At 36.8% G+C, this 21,575-nt stretch overlaps 1 protein-coding gene across 3 annotated transcripts in view; it reads right to left on the reverse strand.

The window, feature by feature from the left end:
• Positions 1–21,575, reverse strand: part of TRRAP (transformation/transcription domain associated protein) — a 104,344-nt gene that overhangs the window by 65,266 nt on the left and 17,503 nt on the right. For all 3 annotated transcript variants that reach the window (XM_075718322.1, XM_075718321.1, XM_075718320.1), the window contains exons 14-30: positions 21,091–21,418; positions 20,872–20,969; positions 20,032–20,226; positions 19,305–19,496; positions 17,393–17,558; positions 15,897–16,153; positions 14,812–15,012; positions 9,815–9,966; positions 8,505–8,704; positions 7,505–7,722; positions 7,186–7,383; positions 6,250–6,510; positions 5,112–5,273; positions 3,763–3,859; positions 3,196–3,317; positions 1,552–1,722; positions 653–721 (exon numbers count right to left, since the gene is read on the reverse strand). In XM_075718322.1, the coding sequence (XP_075574437.1) occupies positions 653–721; positions 1,552–1,722; positions 3,196–3,317; positions 3,763–3,859; positions 5,112–5,273; positions 6,250–6,510; positions 7,186–7,383; positions 7,505–7,722; positions 8,505–8,704; positions 9,815–9,966; positions 14,812–15,012; positions 15,897–16,153; positions 17,393–17,558; positions 19,305–19,496; positions 20,032–20,226; positions 20,872–20,969; positions 21,091–21,418 (3,087 nt within the window). The remainder of the gene's footprint in view (positions 1–652; positions 722–1,551; positions 1,723–3,195; positions 3,318–3,762; positions 3,860–5,111; positions 5,274–6,249; positions 6,511–7,185; positions 7,384–7,504; positions 7,723–8,504; positions 8,705–9,814; positions 9,967–14,811; positions 15,013–15,896; positions 16,154–17,392; positions 17,559–19,304; positions 19,497–20,031; positions 20,227–20,871; positions 20,970–21,090; positions 21,419–21,575) is intronic.

Raw genomic sequence — 21,575 nt, forward strand, 5'->3', positions numbered from 1 at the left:
TTAATAGAATTATAGGACTTCTGGTAATCTACTTGAAACAACACTGAAGCAGGAATTCCCTTCAGTGCCATATTACTAAGAGCACACAGTGTTGTCATTACACTCTGTAATTTTCCATTTATAAGAAAATTGATCAGCTTCCCATAGTTCAACATTGAGGCCATTAGTTTAGATGGGAGAGAGGTTTTAATGTGATCTCAACTGGTAAATATTGAATTTGTTTTTCATAAATTATATTTGAAATTAACTGGCATATTATTAGTCTTTTGAAAATTATACAGAATAGTATGTTATGAACATCAAACATATTAGTGAAAAAAGAGGGATTATGCTGCTGAGCTCATCAGCCACGCCAATGAAGAACAGATTTCTAAGCAGAAAATCCTGAGAAAAAAAAATAAAAATCAATGAGCTGTTCCCACACCAACTTGTATAGAATAGGCTTTAAAGTAACCGTTGTTGGCAGATAAGAAGCTCCTCTTACTCAGATTTGTAACAAATATTCAATATACATACAAGTTCATTAGCTTGTAACAAAACATCAGTATGTTATCAGTTATGGCAACATTTACAACTGAATGAGTTCTGTAATTCCAAAACATTAATACTATTTATTTCTTGTCTTCCCACATAAAAGCATTCATTAACTTACATTTCCATCACTCCGTTGTCCACCTTTGTGTGTAATAACTACCACTTCCATCCATTTACGCAGGTGTTGCTATAAAGAGAGAATAATTAGTATTATTCTTCTAATTGTAGTGTTCCATTTTAGCAAGTGACAGCGTGTGCTACAAGAAAAGAAGTAGAGGCAGAAATGATTGTTTGAAGGAAACAGAGGGAAAAATTATTAGTTATTTTCATTCCCTCAGATTGAAGAGTTTACTGTTCCTAGAAGTCCTCTCTATATTCAAGAAAGCAGGGGTTATAAGAGTACATACATTAAAAGGCACAAAAATCTGAAGTCTGACAGGCTTACACTTTTTTAATGATTTTTGGTAATATAGGTTAATGGTTGGACTGGATGATCTTAAAGGTCTTTTCCAACCTAGACGATTCTATGATTCTATGATTCTATATATACGCATTTAAATATTTAAATATACATGGCAAAAGGATAAAGAATTCACATACGCAGTTTAAAAACTGCAAATAAGAAAGGCAATACCTTCCACCATTTTATAAATCAAGAAAACACCAGAACAGACTTAGCCCACTAGGAAGTAAAACATATTTTCAAGGGTTTCCTTAGTATATTATGCTGCTGGCACCTTGCTTAAAGATAAAGTTGTCCAAGCAGACCTTAGCATAACTAGGCATGTCTTCACTAGAGAAGAACATCTCTTAACTTTCTGGTTTAGCAGTTCTCTCAAAATTAACACAAAATGTTTAAAGATTTTTTTTTCCTATTGTGAAACAAAAATCTTTTACTTCCAATATATACAATCGAGTCACTACTAAACTAATTGTTCTTTGACTTTTCAACAATACGAATATTAGCTAAAAGAGAATTTCTTCTGGAAGAGCTAAATAAAACTTGAACTTGCTTACCATCATCTGATCACAGAATTTATCATTAAAAGAGTTTGGAAAAAGTCTAGTGACAGATGTCAGACGATTCACAACATTCAGTGTCAGACTTCGATAGTCTCCCAACATCATAAGCAATGGTCTCATGTGTGTATGAATTTGATCAACTTCTATGGTAGCTCCTTCCAAGAACTGCAAGAGAGTACAGGATTAAGATACAGGTGGAGAGGGGAGCAACTTTTGTGCAAGCACCCATCTTAAAATAAATTCTGCTGACTTGACTTTTCTTGTTTTATTTTGTACTTTCAGAATACAATAGCTTAAACAATGTTTATTGCTGGAAATATACAGTAACAAGGTGGATTTGGGAAGCACTTAAGTATTTGTGACACACAGTAGGATATTCCACAAAATAATCAAGTAGGAGATCTTAATTACAGATGTATTGAAAACCAGCTACAGCTACAAATTAAATATACAGCTATGGACAAACTACTTAGACAATGCTTTATTAAGAACTGCCTGTGAATCTGGCCGAAGGCAATAGAGTGTATTTCTGTGTTACAAGCTGCATGCATCCCAAGTAACATAAAAAGTCAAGAGAACCTGGCTGCAAGCAGCCAGAGATAATATTTCTTGTCATAACCAAATATCCTGTGGGCATGGATTTATCACAGGAAAAAACAATCAGAAAAATCTTATACCAGATGCATAGGTCAGAACAACCCTTATTTGCTCCCTCTTACCTCTCAACCCAACTGTACTGGCAGCAAGCCATAAATAAGTACACTCCCTTTCATGACCAGAGTGACATGAAAAGACAATGTCTTCCCTCTGATCAGTCAATGGCCTAAACAAATGTAAACCGCCAGTACTACTGTAGTTATATTCCCTGTTATATGCCAGCCTATCTACACATCATTACAAAGAAACTGTAAGCATTTTTGTTATCGTTTTTTATATTTAGAAGAATGGTATTAAAATCTTGCTGAATCAGAATTAGGCATATCTACTGGGCAAGAAATCATGATGACAGAATATCCTTTTCCCTGTCCTTCTAGCTTTTTTACACTAAGACCTAGCATCCACAGAACAGACAGTGTAGTGTTGCACCATGTAAGGACAGTAATTCTGTCCTTAAAGAGCACAGCCACAGCCCTGTTCCTTAAGGTAACTGTCGTTCTGTGATGCAGCGTCTAACTCTGCTCTATCGCTTACTTTTCCAAAACCAAATATGGGGTCTCTACCACTTCTTTTAGGAACAAAGAAGAAACAGGAGAAAAGCTCTTACAATAAAGCCACGCATGCACATTTGCGAAACTGCTGGGAAGGACTGACACTGTTTATTTAGAAAAGAAGATACACTTACAAAGACCAGACAAGCAGAAAGACTGAAAGACCCAACAGACAGAAAGACTGAAAGACTTACCACGGTCCTTGTCCAAGAGCTTATAACGCTTAATTTCAGCCAGAAGAAATTTTTATGGCCTAGTTCAAACCCCCAAAAAACCACATCTGACAGAAACTTAACTATATTGGTGTCAACAAAAACTTAACAGAGCAGCCATTATTTCCTGTAGAGAACTTTCCCAAGAAGCTTTGTAACAAGGAAGTAAAGCACAGAGAACAATGGCCTCAAAAGCAACATTGTTTTAATATACTAACCTTTCTCATGCATGCTTCTCCTGCCTCCTGCAGTTCATTATTTGTTGAATTAAGTGCCTTGAAAAGTGCAGCAATGATTTTCTCTCTCGACTGAGGCAAGTAATTGCAGGCAGCTAGAGCATCTGCAAATATCAAAGTAAATTTGTTCTCTTTGTTAACTCAATTTCAAAAGAGAAGGAAAAAAACCCTAATTCTACGTTTCTTCTCTTCAAGTTTCTTTTATTTCATCTTAAATTACAGACAGCTAAAACGTAGCATGCTCTGCCAAAAGCAACAGGCATCATAAAATAGTAAAAGAATGGAAATTCTATTAATAGTGTTCTAAAGTTTTCCTAATGCTATGTAACATAATTAGTCTAAAAATATTTTGCATTCGTTTCACAAACTATATCCTAGTCATTAAGAAAGCAGCGATACTTTCCCATTATTCTCCATTAAACTGCGACCTCTAGCGAGCAGTCATCCGTCTTCAAGCACCCACGTTTTCTGCTGATCTTGGGAAGAAGACTGTCATTGCTCACAAGGATGCTTATCTACATCAAATCCTGTTTAGGAAGTTTTACTTACTTAAGGCTGCAATCCGCAGAGGTACAAGTGATGGAAGACTTTTGTAACAAGGTAGTTTCATCAAGGCAGCATCTTCAGCCTCACACAAATTCAGTAACTAGGGGAAAAAAATAAACAAACATTTTAGCATAGCATTGTGAATCACATTTGAAACAGTATTACCAGTTACCTTTTGAGTCTTGTTTCCTCAAAGAGTCAAGCTTATGCAAACACACTAATCAATCTCCAAATTTCACGAACACGCAAAAATTCTACTCAGAATTAAGAGTGTAAGTTCCCATGAAAATCGGTGGTTAGCCAGAGGCAAGAGAGCCCATTAGCATTGCCACCAAAGAAAAGTCAGGCGAAAGTTAGCCATTTTGCATTTTGTTGGCCAATACCTAGCTGGTCTTGCAAACAGGCTGCTCATATGATAAAACAATAGGTCTACAGAAAAGTTTGCCTCCTGAATGGCAGTAAGAGCACAGAAAATACTGAGGAAAGGGGTAAGAGAACAGCAGGAGATTAACAGGGAAAAAATGTGCTGAAAATGTCTTCAGTAATTCTAACGGTCACGGGTCAGTGCCCAGAGAGACAATTCTTTCCTACAGAGCTCTCCTCTTTACAGTCAAGTATTTTCAATATATGTATATATTTTTTGTTAGAAAACCCTGAACGGGTTGAAACAAAGTTATGCAAGTTAACAATGTCCAGGTTGCACCTATATCCAAGAATACTATTACGATTCAGACCTTCACAATACCAATATATCACTCTCACCTTTACAGACGTTTTTTGATCTGCAGCACTTTGGGTTTGTCTTAAGGAAAAACCAGAGGATCCTCCGCATTGACAACTATACCCCATAACTACCTTGCTAACTGCCATTACTGTTGGTATCAAAGACCTTCCGAACTTATGTTTGGAAGAGACAGATAGGAAACCAAGGGACTAGACAGTTTCTCTAAGTTAAATCTACACACTAGTTTTATATCTGATTTTACCCACACTGTTAGGGACTCAAAAACCTTAACAAACAATATCTATGTTTTGGCGGTACAACAATTTATTTAATAGATATATTGTGCATAAAATAAGACCTAAATATGAAAGTTAGTGCTACAAGGCTAGGAGTATAACACCAAAGTTCATTTTATATATTTCACACACATTAGAATATTCTGCTTAGCTCAGAGCTATTACATTGTAGGTAAAGACAGACCCCAGTTCATGTTTCAAAAGGTAAATTCTTATATTTTGGTGAAAGTTTAAAATGCACAAAGAAAATATGTATTTTTAACAATGAAAGTCCTAACACCATCACTACTTAAGTATCTACGTTCAAATATAAGAACATACAAAGAAAGTACCTCTGTGTAGAAAACCTTGTGTTCCACAACATTTAGATCCATTGTAAACAGTCGGGGTTGCAGGGTTGTACAAAATGTATTTCCCTCCATCAGGCCAATCTGGGCATTTGCAGGTTGATGCCTAAGTAAATGCTTTTTAGGAGGAACCATGTCTTGGAGAACCTACACAATGTAATTTAGATTACTGAATTAGCAGCTTATTCAAACGACCCCACAGACCTAGCCACTAAGAAGACATCATTAGTCATGGCTGCATGTTTCTATCCGTTTGCTGTTGTGGCTCCAAATGAACCTCTTTAGAAGTCACTAAGCAAGAAGAAAAGTATTTCTCTGAACTAATTCACAGTCAGCTAGCAAAACAACTCAGTATCTGCAATTATTACATATTCTCAGTGAACAGATCTATGATATTTAATAACTTCACATAACATTATAAACAACAATGAAATTCACAGACTTGAGCATTTCAAATGTTCAAGTCAAGAAACAAGAGTATTTTAAGCTCCTAAAACATTAGAAAAGCAAAAACATTCATGTAAGGTTTTTCCATTATACCAACTTCTCACTCTCCTCCACAAACACCTTTCACAAAATAAGGTATCAATTAGGGGGCTTCTCTGTATGTTCCCGAACCACAATAATGACATCTATAATTTCATATGTTGTGGTGGCCCTTAGGGCTTATGTACGTTTACTTGTCTTTCAAGAGAATGAATGCTATTAGCCTTAAGGAGTATCTAGCAAAAAGTTCTTTCAACCAGCTTCGATCTCCACAGTCTCTTTCTGGATAGGGAGAGGCATAGCAATATGTCTCATATTTAGAGAATAACACAAAATTGAGGTTCAAAATGCAGTATCTACCTGGCCTAGCCTATGTCTGGTTGTAGGACAAGCAGTCCGTAATTTCAGGAAGTAAATCAACCTGAAGACAGTATAAATACTGGCTAAGTAGTCAGGAACAGCTTGTATGAATCTCTATAGTACTTCAGCCACATTTTAGAACAATGAAACCTAGCAAATGACAAACATATGCTATCAAAGCACTAAGAACTTAATTCACTAGTGTGGGAAAATGTACTCAGAAAAGCATTTTGCAAATCCAACTTTAAACTCACTTTCAGTAAGTATTTCTGCTTACCTCTTTATGTGGCTCCATAATCACTGTGACGCTTTTTCCAGTGACCTGTGCAAGTACCTGCAACGAATGCATGGCCTGTTTTCTCACAGTAGAGTTTGGAGAGGTTACTTCTCGAACAAGGTCATGTGTTACATGATGGAAAGACTTTTCTTGTGCTGCTAGGATTTCTTCTGTTTTTTCTTCATCTTTTAAAGGAGTTGCACATCTAATCAAAAGCTGTTCTAATGTGGTCTTTGCCATAGCAACTGCTCCATTAGAAACCTAAGGTATTACAGATTATTTTTATTAATTAAGTACAGAACAAACACCAGAAATCTACACACTAGTCATCAACAAACTTAGCATTTTATTTTGATGAATCCTTGGCAAATGGCTAAAAACATATAAAGCTTAAACAGAACACATATTCAACTAGTCTTCCCACCAATCATTCCAAAACCATGAGTTGCAATGCAACACAATTTTATAAACAAACTCAAGCGCTGGAACCCTTAGCAATGTTATCACCATATGATTCACAATTGAGAAAAGGTCAAGCAGCTGATTTTCTAGGTATCTGTAACTATATACAGCTTTTTGATAAGATGAACATCGTTCAAACTAAACACAGAAAGAAGGAAAAAACCCAGTGTTTTTCATGCAAGTGAATCTAGCATTCTTTCACTGATATGAACACAACCTGTACATTTCTACTCTGAAAGAAGCAAGTGTCATTCCAACAACTTTGGAAAAGTTCTGTAGAAAAAACAGACCTCATTCCTAAACTTCAGGTCTTGTTTTAAGTTAAAATGACTAAAATTCACTCGTAACTATTGCAGATATGATACATTCCAAAATTAAGCAAAAATCAAGATTATCAAGAGTTCAATTTGTGTGAATTTAAGAACAAAAGTTTGTTTCCCCCACACTAGTTGATGTAATTCATTTATTACATACCTCTCCAGTTAGATCCATCATAACAAAGAGAAGTGCCTTCAGGAAAGTCTGCTGGTTCTGGAGGACCCAAATTAGTGGCAGTCGTTCCATAAGAAATTTAATTGACACAACACCTCCTAGTTTAGCATACCATGCTTGCTCATAACAGCAAGCACATAAACGTTCCACAATGTATGAAAACAAGGGAAGCTGACAAGCCTGGAAACAAAGAAACGAATCGGTTTGCTTTTTCAGCTCACTGGTAGCCTCCAAAATTTTAGAAGCATTGGCTGAAACTAAATCATTTAAATACATTAAAAAAAAAAAGTATATATATTACCCTTTCCTTTGAACCCAAGATAATGCTCGCAACATCAAATATCACTGCTAGAGCCACCTCTCCTATTTTGCAGAGTTCCTTCTCCTCATATGCCATGCAGATTGCGATAGCATCAATAAGCACCAAGGGATCCATGCCTTTTGACCCATTTTCTTCACTATGAAACATGGCTGTGCTAGGCTGGCTTCCAACCTGATAGCACTGCAGCAAAAAAGGACCTGTAATTTGTATTGAGGAAGAAAAGAGAGAGGCAGGGGGAAAAAAAAGATAAAACAATGGATATTTTGATATGAATAGTCTCTCAATTAGATTTTACTACTCCTCTGACTAGCTGATGGCAAAACTAGTAAGCACTGTGTCTATTTGCATATAAATGGATTGTAAGGCATTCTTCACTCTTAGAAGAAAAAAGATTACATCCACTTGAATATTTTCTGCTATGCACTAGACTATGCACTGCAAGAAGATTTAATTAAAAGGAAGAATCATAACAATTCAAGTTACATTAATGTGACAATGAAGAGTGATATGCTTATAGTATGTCTTTTCCCAAATTCCTTGTCATACAGTCCAACTCCAAACAAAAAGTTTTCTTCATAGATAAAGACACTGCAGTGCTCTAACATTTACTTAGTTCCTTTGATGGTCCTTCAAAACCACAAGTGGAAACAACTCAATTAAAGACCACCCACAAAAATAACTGTGTATATCAAGTTACACAAATGCTCTGGAAGTATAAACTGTACCAAGCTGTAACTATTTCATTGGCCGTAGCATTTTAAAAGTATTATTGACTGATTGTTTTTTAAAACTCGCTTAATAATTTTTCACTGCTCAAAAGAATTAAAACGTCATTCAGCCATCAAAAAAAACCCAACATATCTATCCAGAAGCAACTGTAATATCATGACTTTCTTAAAACAAATTACTATTAGAAAAAATATAAACTTCTTCACCCCTCTCATGACAGTCCACACAATTGCTATTCCGCTTTACTTACCACATTGCTGAGCAACTGCCACCATTGTGTAATGGCGGATTAAGCTGGCTACAAAAGGCAGAGCACTAGGCCTCAGATCTTTGATGACTGCTGACATGAATGCCCCTGTCAATGCCTGTTCAAATGTTTTACGAGCTGGAGTATCCTGAGCTTTGTATCGATGTGAAATAATCACACTGGGTATGGACTTCTCAGTAAAACTGAAAGACAAAATTAAGTTCATTATGATCCTAAACTGCAGTACGGGCAGCTCAATCATGAGCATTGTCAAGTACTTGATTTAAAGTTTGCTCTCGATATCTAACTCCTTCTCCACCTCCTGTTGTCCCCTCATTTTGATAGAGCTAGACCAGTTCACTCAGTCCATATTAATTTTGTCAACCACTGGTCTCAGACATGATGGATAGCTCAATTTCATCAGGAACATTTAAAGCTGGTGGTTCAGAAGAAGCCACGTATATTACAAATAGTAGGTACACAGGCATTACACTGCAACTCAATTACAGAATGTCATTTTCAGTATTTTGACATTTTTCCCTTTTTGAAATGACATTTGATTTTAATCTCAAAAGACTGAAACATTATTTATCAAATCACTGCCCAACAAAACCTACTCCTTGCACAGCTATACTTACGTCAAGTCTAACAAGTCCGAATTTTAAAAGCTACTGTACTCTTTAGCTACATTTACTACACTGCAAGAGTCGAAGCCAACACACACTTTGTAGGCAAAGATGTCAAAGTTGTCTAAAAGCAATGAACTCATTAAGTATCAATGACTAAAACTGTAAAATGTGTTAAAAAATAAATAAATAAAATCAATAAAAAGCCCCTACACTAAGACAAACAGGTTATGTGTGTGACTATGCTACAGTTTGGTCACTAAATGAAACTGAATTTTATCTCTCTTTCACTTTAGTAAAAAGTTAGATGCACACACAAAATATCACAATCTAAATTAATCTTTAAAACACAATTAAGCACCAGAATATTCCAACTATTTAAATATATTAAAAATAAATTAATTAAAATAAAGTCTGATCATATGTAACAGATTATACATTGGACTGTGATTAGGGGAAGAAAATTAAAGTATGATACATTAACACATGTCATCAGGATTAAATAATATGCTGACAAAACTCCTCTTACTGGAAAGTCCTGCATTGATTTAAAAGGAAGCAGGATAAACCAGTAGGTAAAAATCCCATGAAGAATACATTGCCTAGACTAACCATTGTCTCTAAATTAGTTGTTCTAAAGACGCTATAAATTTTACATACACATTTATTTTTAAAGAATTGTCATACTTGGGATGTGCAAGAAGTTGGTATAATGCGTGTTTATTATCATCCAGGCTCATCATAGCTACTAAAAAACACTTGATTACTTCCCACGCTTGCCTCCGATAATATGGTTCCGTGTTAGCACTCTTCAAACAGTCCAGAGCAGTCTCAATTGCCTATAATGAAAAAACGATAGATGGTAACCAAACACTTCTTGTTCTTAATATTTACAATAAGGCAATTAATCAAGGGAATGGTATCTTTAATACATATTAACTTTAAAAGTATGTACAGTTTGGACTGCCTCAGTTAAGAAATGCAGAGAATGCCTGACAGACTGGATTTGAAATTATTACGGTATTTGCTGTGCTTTTATAAATGCAAAGTTTCATGGCAGATACATTTATTTCCACAGTCAGAAAGCATCTGAAGTTATGAGTGAAGTATACCTTCATTCTGTCTCTCCCCCCTCAAGAAAAATTTCTTCACCTTCCCTCCAGCAGTAATTGCTGTTCCTAATCCTTATATATTGTAGGTATACAACGCATTTATACACATATATAAATGGAACCGAAAAATGTTCTATCTTACAAATTACCTTGTCATATTTTCCATGCAAATCAAGAGCTACACCATACATGATGAAATGTCCCTGTAAGCAACTTCTAAACACCATTTACTTAATGGAAATAGTACTCTTCTTTTCCTTTGCAAGAAGATTTAATACATTTGAGAATAATTCAAATAATCTCTCAGATATGAAAGTGATGAAAAGGGGGGAGGACACACATCTTTTTGGAAAATTTCTATTTTGCATGTATTTACAGACAGCTAGATACTTTCTATCCTTCCTCAAAAAAAGAAAGGAAGAAATGAAAAACAAATGAGATGGGCATTAAGTAAAACCACATGTAAAAATTGTTTTGGAGAGTACAAAATAAGGAATTTCAATATCTGATCAACTGTAAATAAAAATCTAACCATCCATGCTTAAACAGAATTATGCAGAAAAAGGCTCTGCTACAAAGAAATGGGCATTTTCCTTCTTTGAAGGGAAAACCATCTTTCCATTTACTGACTTCACTAGCTGTCAACCCATCACTGTTTGTATAACCTTATCAGCATCTCAATGAAAAGAACAATGAGTTTTACACAGCCCACAGAAGACTACCAAAGTACTAAAACACCCCATGGATTTCTCATTTTCAATGTATTCCACTTCTTTTTCTTTTTAATTTGACATTTCCTTTTTATAGATACAAAGTATTCAACAGATAATATTGTTTCTTGGTCAACACCAAGAAGCTGAAGATCATGCCGTATCATTAACCAACACGTCAGATACATAAATACAGGGAACATACCAGGCTTGCCTGTGACAAGCTGTGGGATGGTACACAATGGTTAGAGGGACAAGGTGCTACTATGAGCCCTCAACCTGTTGCGAAGAGGCGTGCTAGGGATGCTGCAGCACAGTCAAAGTCTTGCGGAGATGAGCTGGGGGTCCTGAGGTAGTAGGAGCCAACAAGGAAACCTCCATGAAACACCTCAAGGGAAACAAGGGGTGTTCCACTAAGAAGGTGACACAGCCAACAGCCCAGATGAAATGCCTCTACACGAACACACACAGCATGGGGAACAAACAGGAGGAGTTGGAAGCTACTGTGCTGCTAGAAAGCTATGACCTGATTGTCATAACTGAAACTTGGTGGGACAAATCCCATTACTGGAATGTGGCTATCCATGGCTACAGGCTGTTCAGAAGGGACAGGCGAGGAAGGAGGGGTGGAGGTGTTGCCTTCTACATCAAGAAATCGACACAGTGTGAAGAAGTCCCTGAAGAATAGCCACGAGCCCGTCGAAAGCTTATGGGTATGAATCAGAGACAGAGGCAACAAAGGGAACCTTATGGTTGGTGTCTACTACAGACTGCCTGATCAAGGGGAGCCTACTGATGAAGCCTTCTTCCTCCAGCTCCAGGAGGCTTCACACTTGCAGACTCTCGTCCTACTGGGGGACTTCAACTACCCCAACATTTGCTGGAAAAGCAAAACGGCGAGCTGTAGGCAATCCAGGAGATTCCTAGAATACACTGAGAATAACTTCCTAAGCCAGGTAACAGACAGCCCTATGCGAGAGGATGCAATACTGGACCTGATGGTCACCAATGTAAGTGAGCTCATCGGTGACGTCAAGACTGGAGGCAGCCTGGGCTGCAGTGATCACGCATTGGTGGAGTTCACGCTCCTGAGGGATATGGGAAAAGTGAGGAGTACAGTCAGGACCCTAAATTTTAGAAAAGCAACCTTCCAGCTCTTCAAGGAGTTAATCAGAAGGACCCCCTGTGAAACAGTCCTCAGGGACAGGGGAATGGAACAGAGCTGGCAGATCTTTAAGGACACCTTCCACAGAGCACAAGAGCTATCAGTCCCCAGGTGTAAGAGATCAGGCAAGGAAGGGAAGAGACCAGCATGGCTGAGTTGAGACATGCTGGTCAAACTAAAGAGCAAGAGGGAACTGCACAGGCAGTGGAAGCAGGGACAGGTGTCCTGGGAAGAGTACAGGGACACTGCTTGGTTGTGTAGGGATGGGGTCAGGAAGGCCAAGGTGCGGCTGGAGCTGAATTTGGCAAGGGATGTAAAGAATAACAAGAGGGCTTCTACAGGTATGTCGACCAGAAAAGGAAGGTTAAAGAAAGCGTACCTCCTCAATGAACAAGAATGCTGACCTAGTAACAACAGACGAGGAGAAGACTGAGGTATTCAACTTTGCCTCAGTCTTCACCAGCAACCTCTCTCCTCACCTCTCCTGAGTTGATGGACCACAAGATGGGGACCAGGGGGGTAAAGCCCCTCCCACAGTAAGGGAAGATCAGGTTCGGGACCACCTGAGGAACCTGAATGTACACAAGTCTATGGGAACTGATGAGATGATCCCAGAGTCCTGAGGGAATTGGCTGATGTAGTTGACAAGCCACTCTCCATGATACTGGAAGAGTCATGGCAGTCAGGTGAAGTCCCTGGTGACTGGAAGAAGGGGAATGTTGTGCCCATTTTTAAAAAGGGAAGAAAGGAGGACCCTGGGAACTACTGACCTGTCAGCCTCACCTCTGTGCCTGGCAAGATCATGGAACAGATCCTCCTAGAAGCTATGCTGAAGTACATGGAGGACAGGGAGGTGATTTGAGACAATCAGCACGGATTCACCAAGGGCAAGTCCTGCCTGACCAACCTAGTGGCTTTCTATGAAGGAGTGACTGCATCAGTGGACAAGGGAAAAGCAATGGATGTCATCTATTTGGACTTCTGCAAAGCCTTCGACACAGTCCCCCACAACATCCTTCTCTCTAAATTGGGGAGATATGGGTTTGATGGGTGGACTGTTCAGTGGATAAGGAATTGGCTGGATGGTCGCATCCAGAGGGTAGTGGTCAATGGCTCGATGTCCACATGGGGGCCTACAGGAAGAATGGGGACAATCTTTTTAGCAAGGCCTGTTGTGACAGGACAAGGAATAATGGTTTTAAACTAAAGGTGGACAGATTTAGACTGGATATAAGGAAGAAATTTGTTACAATGAGAGTGGTGAAGCACTGGAATGGGTTTCCCAGAGAGGTAGTGGAGGCCCCATCCCTAGAAACATTCCAGGTCAGGTTGGATGGGGCTCTGAGCACCCTGATCTGGTTAAAGCTGTCCCTGCTCACTGCAGGGGGGTTGGGCTGGATGATGTCTAAAGGTCCCTTCCAACCCAAAGCATTCTGTGATTCTATAAATACTTTGGAAAACTTGGTTTGAATTAAACCTAGCGGGATAGGAAAATGTCAGCAATTACAGTATTTATATGTATTCAACTCATCAGTTTCAGTACAGAGGAGAAATCAGGAAAGCTATCTGCATTTTAAGAATCATTTTTCCAAGCTATTTTTAAGCCTGTTGGCTGTATGGAGCCAAAGAGAGACAGCTGCCTGTAAAGAAAATTGTTTACTACATTCAGATCATAGGTACCTATAAAAGGGTAATTGAAAAGGTAAGTATTAAAACTCTACAGGCCAAATTAACTCCGAATCCAGCTTCGTTCTCAGATCCCAAGACATAGACACAGATTAGATGGCTGTAATTAGTGAGAACTAATCATTTGTGACACATTGAGATTGTCGGATGAAAGCCAGTACAAGTACAAAGTGGTTTTGCAGCTATAAAAAGTACTATTCCCAACCTAGAGACAACAAACAAAACCAAATCATTGGACTCGTTAGAATAATTATGACTGAAGAATTTCTACAATAAGTTTTTGGTACACTTCAAAAAGAAAATAGGAAGGTTTTAGAGTAGATTTCTGCTCCCCATCTGAACAGTACACCAAAAGTTAGGAAGGGTCAAAAAATGTACAGAAAGCATTTACTTAATGCCAGTTTAGCTCCCTACCCTATCACTTTGTAAAAGCTGGACAGCATGTTTAAATCTATTATTTTGGGTGTGACATATAAAACAGTTTAAAGGGAAAATAAAGAAAGAAAAGGTTGGCAAGCTTCTACTAATTTTGCATGTCAAAATGAAGCAAGAAGTTAGTGTACGTCTACCTGCCTTATACGGAGACTCTCAACTGATCCCTACATGGTAAAAAACCAAAAGAGCTCTTTGCAGTGATCTCTGAAACAACGTTTTTGTCCTTTACCTGCCAAGTCTGGCAACTCAAAAATTACTTGAACCAAAAAGAAAACAAAAAACATAGGTGGGCTTAGATTCCATTTCTTCATTACAACATAAATTAATTAGAAATCTCTTTGTCTAAGTGGAGGGATATTAAAAAAAAAAAAAAAAATCAGGAATGCAAGAGATCCTAAAACCTTTTAATTACATAAATTCTGTAATGTTAAATATTCATTAACTCATATCTGGAACTGGCAGACATACCACATATTTTATCAAGGTTTTACAAGCAAACAAACTTCCAAAAAATCTGTAATAAAGGAAAATTGAGGAAGATGGTTTCTCAGCACAGAAAATAACTTAAGCCCTTACCTTTTCCATTGGAAGCTGAATGGATGCTTTACAGTCTGAAAATTCAATTGTAATACTGGGTCCTTGGATTTCTGTGACTACATATTGTAGTTTCTGTGATTCCTTTAACATCTTCCTGTTACTTCCACCAAATTTACCAAGCACACGATAAGCCACATGAGAAATGCTGTCTGCAGGATTGCGCAGTGTACGCCACAAAGCCTGTAAATATTTCAAATGTTACATGGTCAGACCAGTCTAACTTCAAAATTTTTCAAGTTGTAATGTAAAAATATGTCAAGGAAAACACTTATTCTTGTATCTGGGTAATTGATCCTGCATAACTTCCAGAAAATACTTATCTAGATTGAATAAAAGTGGTCTCAGTTCACAACAGTTCAAGTTGTAATAAGGTTGTCCTAAATCCAGTTTTGGATTAGATTACTGCAATCTTTGCCACAAAATCTTTGCCATATTGAAATGTAATTTCATGTTTATGACTAATATTAGATCATCAGCATTACGAATTTAAAAAAAAAAAAAAAAAAAAAAAGGGAGGCTAGTTAAGGCTGAAGTGAATTAACCGCAAAGAGCTAATTTTGAAATATAAACAGCAAATAAAGTAAATATTATATTTAAAGGATAAAGTATATGCAAGCGTCGTATTAGGGGAAATAACCACATTTAAAACATTGTTCTGAATTTCACCCACATCATCTTCACTGTAAAAATAAACTTCATATAGCTGTCAATCATGATATGCTGAAGGTAATTAGCTTTTCTTGTTTTTTAAAAACTTAATAAATTTTAACAGTTTTCTGTACCAACTCACCTTAAACATAGTAATATTCTTGCTATTGAGTCCCAAGTCTTAACTTTAACCCCTTAAACAGGGGGTACAGAAGAAATTATTAATTCACTGCTAAATTTTTCAGAGTTTTCAATTTAACAGCACATAACCAACTGGCTTTTTACATACAAATCAGACTGGTATGGTTCTCATGACAGATTTTTCAAGTTTTTATAACCAAAGGCTCACACATATTTCTAATAATATTTAGTGAATCAATGACCTCTTGTGGTCTAACAGGAAACGACATGTTTACCTGCATTAGCTCAGCTCGAACTGGCTGAATGTGATCATACAGAAAGTCTGGCTGCAAGTTATCCACGCACAATTCAAGAGTTCTTAAGCCTTGGCTAACTAGGGTCTGAGATCCATTGAGAGCCGACACCAGGGGATCCATCAGCATTGGCAGATAAGGCAGTAATGAGCTCAAACGAACTGGCACAGTGAGGCAGAGCTCTACAAACAAGTCTTTCATGTGTTGTTTATGAAGGCCACTTTGCAACATATTAAGTCCTGAAAATCATTGAAAAGTTATACACTCAAAGGAAAAAAACAGTCCACAGCTTATTGTTAAAATTGCTATTTCGTAAATTCAGAATAACCTGACATTTTTAAATTCTGTAAAACTTATAGCTCTGTAAATAGCCTATTTACAAAATATAATACCATTCATAATTACAACTTACACCTAAGGATTTTATTCAGTGAATGTTTTTGTAGGTACATGCATATACAAAAAAGAATATCTATGTATATTCTAAAATTTAATATTAGACTCAATAAAGTAGCATTTGAATACAGCAGATGAAAACCAGAAAAAGATAATTTGACTCAAACATCAGCCTTGTATCAATAAAAAAAATCCACAGAGAACAAATTGTTTTTAAAATATCTGGACTCCTGGAAAGAAACATTAAATGAGTGCAAGTACATTCACTGTCCCACACAGACTAAACACATTCCCCAACTTATTTTTCTCCCCATCAAGATTTCATATATTCCATAAACCTAGCTAGCACTTGTATACTGACATGTATTTTTTATAATGATTTATAGGTAACATACATATTCGCTAACTACAATAAAAATTGCCCCTACAGCTGTAGATGGGAACCACAGGATTTCACGTTCCTGGCATTGTTCTGATTAGCTTATCCTTAGATTTAAGTAGTTCTCCACATTCTCCTTGCTCATCCTCAGTATCTCTGGAACACAGTCCTCACAAGCACAAATACTCAGTGAATCAAACTGATTGTTATTCAATTTCTTTTTGCAAACTGACACTACTTGCATTTATATTTACCATGCACTCGCAGGTGCACACACATGCCCTCAACTGCAGAACAACCAGAGCTTCTCTGTTATGTTCTTCCCACAAAACCAGTGATGGCCTGGCAACATTGCTTGTCCTACTACTCTTATCCTTCAATGCTTTATGCTAACAAAGTTATCTGTAGCAAAAAAACGAATGAAAGTAACAAACAAAAAAAACCCAACAGCCCCACAATGGAAAGCAGAAAAACAAGCAGCAGAAATTGTGAAGCAGCCAAAGCTATGGAGCCTGAAGCAGCTGATAGTAAATGAAAATAAGCCACATTCAAGATATTTAATCAACTGCTAAGCTCAAAATCAGAAGCTACTTAACAGGGTTAGGGCTTTAGTTTTGTTTTTTTAATTACGTAACATAACTTATTACTACTATTTACATAAAAAGATCAGAAACTGGGGTGGGGAAAGAAGGTATTGTTCTACCTTGCAGTAAGTTTGGTAACAGCGGCAAGAATTCTTGATATAACAGATCATGACTGCCTCCTCCAATAGATCTGAACAGTGCTCTGAGCAGCAGGAAATAGTTATAGGGCTCTTTGGCAGTCTGTGCAAGTTCCATAGAGCTGTTCACAATCTTGTGCAAATGTGGCTACAAAAAAAATAAAACTTGAAGATTAATAAAGTATCAATTTTGTCATCATTGTACTGTACAAGAGTTCTGCATGAGACAAATTTTTCAGATCAAAAACCTTCAGCTATTCCAAGTACTCTGATACCATGCTAATTTTATACTGCTGTTGAAGAACTGTTAAAAAGTAAATCTGTATTTCAATAGTATCAAGAACCCAGACCATTATTTAATTAATTAAACCCTGCTTTCATATTAGCCAAATGATCGAGTCTGCTTGCTACTCCAAGCAGTAACTGCACTAAACCAGAAAACCTTCTGCAAATCTGACACAATGAAAAATATTTGCTCCACAGAACCTAGGGATGTGTAGCAGAAATCAGAAGTGTCAGAACGACAAGAGAGGACATTTCACAATATTAATTTACTCCTGATGTAACTTCATCACTAATTCTTAATTTTTTGTGAATGCTAAAATTTCACTTTGAAAGCAAACTTTTACAAGTAAAAAAAATGGTTACAGAACTGGTGGCCTTTCTACAGCAGAGGACATAAACAGTTTGCAGGAATCATTAAAAACAGTTGTTAACTAGAAGGATTCTCACAGATCAGGGACAAAAAGTGACACAATTATGGATTTTATTAACATCTAAAAGCTTTCTACATTGCTATGCAAATGCTGCAAATAGCCTTCCTCATTCAATTAAATTGTCTACCCAAGGTTTGTATCATCAATCCTGCTGAAACAAAAAAACGTAACAGAAGCATGAAACTGTGAGGGTAGTAAATCACACTCTTTGAACTGGATCTCCAGCTTATAGAATCCAAATGACCTTGATTCCGATGACAAACGAGAAGAATTATATGCATGATTATATGAATATTGCTTCATATTACTTACGAATATTGCTTCATGTTACTCTTACCTTTCAAAGAATCTGGAAAATTAGTAGTCCCTACTCTGTTCTACCCAGAAAACTGAACTAATCCTGCTGTAACAAATCGTTACACACAGAAACCATTATCACACAGTTACCTGTATCAGAAGTTTTGTTTATTCTAAGGTACAAGGAAGAGAAATGGAGAGAAATGATGGGAGAAGGAGCAGTGTTCAATTAATATATCTTAATGTTTTTTCTGGATATAGGCAGCTGTTACTTTTACGAAAAAAAGCACACTCTTGCTTCAAGCTCAGTATTTCTAAACTCACTGAATAATGAGAAGATCTCATCAACATAAACAGACCCTTGGAATACATAGACAATATGGTGTCAATAGAAAAAATAGCATTCCTTAACCCAGACTTTTCAAGAGCTTTTCAGAAATATCTAACTCAAGAGGTACATGCCATTGAATATGACATGAATGAACAAGATTCACCAACACACAAAAAAGTGGTTTCAGTCTAAGCAGAAGTCTTAAGTTAATATGGAAACAAAGGGGAAAAAATATGCAAGAAGATACGCATATCACGGGTATATGGCAATCCTAATCAGACCACAAGCACGTATCAGTCATTATACTCAGAACTAGTACTTCACTTTGCTTCATATTTGAAACTGTAAACATTCACAGAAACCATCTCTTATAAACATGGCAATGTACTTGGAATTTGGAAAAAATGGAGACATATCACTAATAGCGGTTCAAACATGAAAAGACTATCAAATGTTAGACAGCATAAAACTAAGTTTCTTCAGACATCTGAAGAATGTATTAAGAGCCAAAGCAGATTTTTTTTTTGTTTTTAACACAAATGACCTTTACCTTCAGCATTTGTTCATTTTCGGCTGCAAATAGTGAAACCGAGCCAAAGACTAACTTGAACAGCTTGAGATACAGATTGGAGAGTTCCACATTAGAGCCCATTTCTGGCAGCCGATCCAGAAGATACTCAACCAAAATCGTTGCAAAGAGGGCAGAGGTAGTAGGGTTTGCCAAGAAGGAATTGGCAACAATCTATAAAAGGAAACCACAAAGGAGTTATTGTTCCTGTAATGAAAAGAACAGAGGAATAAATGCACTGCCCATTTAAAACAAAAAACTAAGACTAATTTCTTTCCCCATCTCCACTGCTACCCAAGTGATTCAGGCTATCCTCAGTGGAAAACAACCATGCATATAACTAGTATTCAAGTTTAAAGTTTAATTCTAAATGTATATTATAGAACTTGTGTTCTGTAAAACAGCAGGTCAGAACATTAACAAAACAACCTGAACAAAAGAAGTACTCCACAATGTTCAACACTTTCCAAGAATAAAGTCCATTCATATCTTCTAAACTGAAGTGCTCATGTTTTTATTGCATCACTTAGTCTGGAAAGCTTTTCAAAATCCATCTTTACAAAGTATTTTTACAGACTGCTTCAAATCTTGCATGCTAATTTCAATGTTATTATTTGTAATTCCACTTCAGCCTTATGTACTTCAAGGCATAAGCTATTTCCTACAGGCTGTTTATTATCAATTGAAAAAATAAACAAAAACATAATACCTGAAGAGCATAGTTTTTTGAGATTCTCTCCACCATGTAAGGAACAGTAGTTTGAAAGATTTCTTTAAAAGTTAAAGGGTTCATCATTGTGAACACACCAGCAAAATGCTCCAGAACTTCCTTTTCCTCTTTCATTCTGACTGTCTGACAGTTTGCTACTCGAACGTATGTCTGTCCATTTCCTGCTATTTGGACCTATGGCAGTTTAGAAAACACATATATTTGTTACAGAATTTGAGTAACTTTTCCTCCGGGTAATTCTTAAATTACCTTTTGAAAAAAGCTGAGATTTTACAAGTTTCACATGCAAGCCCCATACTATTAGAAGTTGGGCAGAAGAGACAACAGTGGCAATAAAAATATTAAAATAGGGTGTTTTCAGCACAGATTGCAAAACCATGGAGTCAGGAGTGGGAAAAGACAACAGCAGGAGATATTATAGTGTATTTGTAAAGTTACTTAATTCCAAATCATGTATATTTACATTATATCAGTACTTTGTGTAACTACAGAAGATAAACAGCCATGCTTCAACTGATAGCTAAACTATCTCTTTGAAGAAAACATTTAATCCACTACATGAGAGACAAGTAATTTTAGTCTGACCTGCCTGCATAAACACAGACAATAACAGCTGTTAAGAAAATAATTTGTTCCTTTCAAGTGATAAGTACTTTGAAATTCTCAAGATTTCCCAATAGCTGTGGTCCTGAAATTAAAGACTTAATGAAAATATACCACACGTGAAATTTGTCTTTTAGCTGACAAATAAATCCTTATTGAAAGATCTAACACACAGTAACTGTATAACTAAAAGTGCTATGCAGCCAGGTTACATACCTGATAAATATCTAAAGCTTGCATTGCGTATTTTACCAGTTTTATATAGATTTGAGTCTCCTTAGGTTGCAACTGCTTATTGGGAATGAATTGTGCTTCTGAAAGAAGATAAAGAATGAGGCAGTAGTTAACCATTAAAAATACTATTTGCTTTCATGCTAGAGAGTTTTAATTTAGAATTACAAAAGCTAAATGTAATTAAATATTATGCAGTTTTACCACCAGGAGCTTTGCATGATGTTATGCCCCACGTGATTGTCTTGACACCACAGACCAAAGTTTTTACTAAGCTTCGGCAATCTGTGACCTGAAATGTCTGTTTATCTTCTTTTTCTTTCTCCCCTTGTTTTTCAAATACAGGTACTGGTGCAGGGGCCACTGGAGTGGCTGGGGCAGGAGATGGAACAGGAACAGGTGCTGCATTTGCTGCTGTCGGTACTCCAGGTAACGCGGCTTCAGCGGCCCCAAGTTCAGACTGTGGCTTGCACTTTTTAAAAATTACAGAAAGCTGGTATCGTGCTATAGTGTGAAATTTCAGAACAAAAACCTAAAGCACAAAGAGGGAAGGCAAATGGAAGAGCGGGGAGGGGGAAGAAAAACAAAAATAAGCTGCTTCTTCAAAAATCATTCTAAATTTCATAATACTAATACTTCAAGTCAGCATTCCAAGATCAGTAAAATTTACAACTAAGTATTTCTGAAGT

Source organism: Pelecanus crispus, chromosome 11 (assembly GCF_030463565.1).
Source record: "Pelecanus crispus isolate bPelCri1 chromosome 11, bPelCri1.pri, whole genome shotgun sequence".
Lineage (NCBI taxonomy): Eukaryota > Metazoa > Chordata > Aves > Pelecaniformes > Pelecanidae > Pelecanus > Pelecanus crispus.